This window comes from Eimeria tenella, genomic scaffold (assembly GCF_000499545.2).
Source record: "Eimeria tenella Houghton genomic scaffold, Eth_scaff2369, whole genome shotgun sequence".
NCBI lineage: Eukaryota > Apicomplexa > Conoidasida > Eucoccidiorida > Eimeriidae > Eimeria > Eimeria tenella.
Window position 1 is genome coordinate 438 of NW_013542231.1, and position 2386 is coordinate 2823.

Sequence of the window (2386 nt, forward strand, 5' to 3'; positions counted from 1 at the left end):
GGAGGTGAAGCGCGAGCTGCTGCGGCGCGGGCTGGAGTGCCCCGAAAGCCTCTGGAAAAGCCCCCAGGCTGAAGAAGTCCAGGGGCTGCTGTCAGCAGCAATTAAATTTGTTTTTGGACTTTCAATGACACAAATCCGAGTTGAAGAGGCAGCGGGGGAGGCCAAGGCTGCTGCGCCCGACAGGTCGGCTGCTGCTACTGCTGCTGCTGCTGCTGCTGCTGCTGCTGCTGCTGCTGCTGCTTATTATTTATCGTTTATTATTTGTTCTTGCTGCTCAGCCGCCCCTTCTTGACTCTGGAGGGCCGCACCCACCTGAAGGGCATCGGGAACCTTCGCTGGTTTCGCTACTGCCAGAAGCTAGCCAAGTGCAAACCCTAAACCCTAAACCCTAAGGCCCAGGCCCTTTGTTACGAGCTAGCAAGTGCAAACCCCAGCCCCCAAGCTTGCTTGGCTTCCTAAACCCTAAAGTCTAAACTCTAGACCCTTCTGGCTGCCAGAAGCTGGCCAGCTGCAAACCCTAAACCCTAAACCCTAAACCCTTTTGCACCGCCGTGAGCGGCGTCCTGCGTCTTTCCACTTGCAAATTGCATCTCCATCTCAGCATTAATTGATTTTAAATAAATAAATAAATAAATAAACATTTATTTATTTATTTGTTTATTTATTTATTCGCAGGGGAGTGCTGGGGTTGGCGGACTTCAGCAGAGCCTTTGTCTTCTCCCCCACCCCACAAACTGCGCTACGGCTGTCTGCTGCTCTTTGCTGCTTCCTAGCTGCTAGAGATGCTGTTGCTGCTGCTGCGCTGCCGCTGGCTGAGGCGCTGCAGCAGCACCAGCTGGCAGCAGCAAGGGCGGAAGACGAGGTGCTGCTGCTGCTGCTGCTGAGGCTGCTGCTGCTGCGGCTGCTGTTGCTGCGGTTGCTGCTGCTGCAAGGGGTGCTGCTGCTGCGGTTGCTGCGGCTACGGTTGCTGCTGCTGCTGCGGGAGTTGCTGCTGCTGCTTGTTCCTGTGGATTAGAGGGAATGGGAGCTCCTCATGCGTATCTCTGCTGCTGCTGCTCTCGCTGCTGCTGACGCTTCTCTGCTGCTTTTGCTGCTGCTGCTGCAAGATCTTGGCTGGTTTTTGGGTTTCTCTTTTGCTGCAGCTGCGCCAGACAGAGCAGCAGCTGCAGCAGCTCAAGGCCGACAGAGACGCTCAGCAGCAGCACGCAGCTCTTCTCCACAAAGAGCTGCAGGCGCTACGAAACAGTACGAGCTGCTGCTGCTGCTGCTGCTGCTGACATCACTGCTGCTGCTCCTTATTTGGACGCAGCTGCTGCTGCTGCTGCTGTTGCTGCTGCTGCTGCAGCGGTGTCTTCGCTTGAAGTGGAGCTGCGCAGCACCGAAGACAAGAGGAGCCTGCAGCAGAAGCAGCAGCAGCGTCTACGGCAGGAGCTGCAAGAAGCAGCACAAGAGCTGCTGCGGCTGCAGCAGCAACGGGAAGATTACATGGACCAGATCGTACACAGCCCAAACAAAGTAAGAGCTGCTGCTTCTGCTGCTTCTGCTGCTTCTGCTGCTGCTGCCTCTGCTGCTGCTGCATTAGCTGCTGCTGCTACTGCATTAGCTGCTGCTGCTGTATTAGCTGCTGGAGGCGCTTCAGCTGCTGCTGCATTCTCTGCTGCTGCTGCTGTTTTAGCTGCTGCGTTTGCTGCTGCTGCTCTTGCAGTTGTTGCTGCAGTTGCTGTTGAGAGTGCTGGTGCGACATGCGTTGCTGGGGGCACTGCTGCTGCTGCATGTACCTTGGCTGCTGTTGCTGCTGCCTTCGCTGCTGTTCCCGGTGCAGCTGCTCTGTTTTTCGCCGCCGCTGCTGCTGCTTCTGCCTTTGCTGCTGCTGTTGCTGCTTCAACTGCCTTCGCTGCCGCTGCTGCAGTTGCTTTGACTGCTGCTGCTGCTGCTGCTGTTCAGCTGAGACAGAAGCGGCTGGAGCTGCAGGAGGAGCAGCGAAGACAAGACACGCGCCTGAGCAGCCTCAGCAAGCAGCGGCAGCAGCAGCAGCTGCTGCAGCAGCAAGTTGCTCGAGCCCTAAAGAAGGCCCTCAAGGCTGAAAGAATACTAACAGAACACCAGCACAATCACTTAGAGGTAATCCTCATAAGCCTACAGGAGCCCCCTTGGGGGCCCCTCTAATAAACCTACAGGGGCCCCCATGGGGGCCCCTGTAATAGGCCTACAGGGGGCCCCCTGGGGTCCCCTGCAATAAGCCTACAGGGCCCCGCCCGGGGGCCCCTGCAATGAGCCTGCAGGGGCCCCCTGGGGGCCCCTGTAATTGAACTCCAGGGGCCCCCCTGGGGGCCCCCGTAATAAACCTACAGAGGCCCCCTGTAGGTCTATTAAAGGGGGGGCCCAG

General features: G+C 57.7%; 1 protein-coding gene across 1 annotated transcript in view; it reads left to right on the forward strand.

The window, feature by feature from the left end:
- The window catches only part of ETH_00038520 (nuf2 family domain-containing protein, putative), a gene marked incomplete at both ends in the record, with an annotated part of 2297 nt that extends 131 nt beyond the window's left edge, over nt 1-2166 (forward strand). Inside the window, 6 exons of the mRNA XM_013374905.1 lie at nt 1-183; nt 279-365; nt 676-862; nt 1143-1245; nt 1346-1515; nt 1945-2166. Of these exons, the coding sequence (XP_013230359.1) occupies nt 1-183; nt 279-365; nt 676-862; nt 1143-1245; nt 1346-1515; nt 1945-2166 (952 nt within the window). The remainder of the gene's footprint in view (nt 184-278; nt 366-675; nt 863-1142; nt 1246-1345; nt 1516-1944) is intronic.
- Nucleotides 2167-2386: the final 220 nt, after the last annotated feature.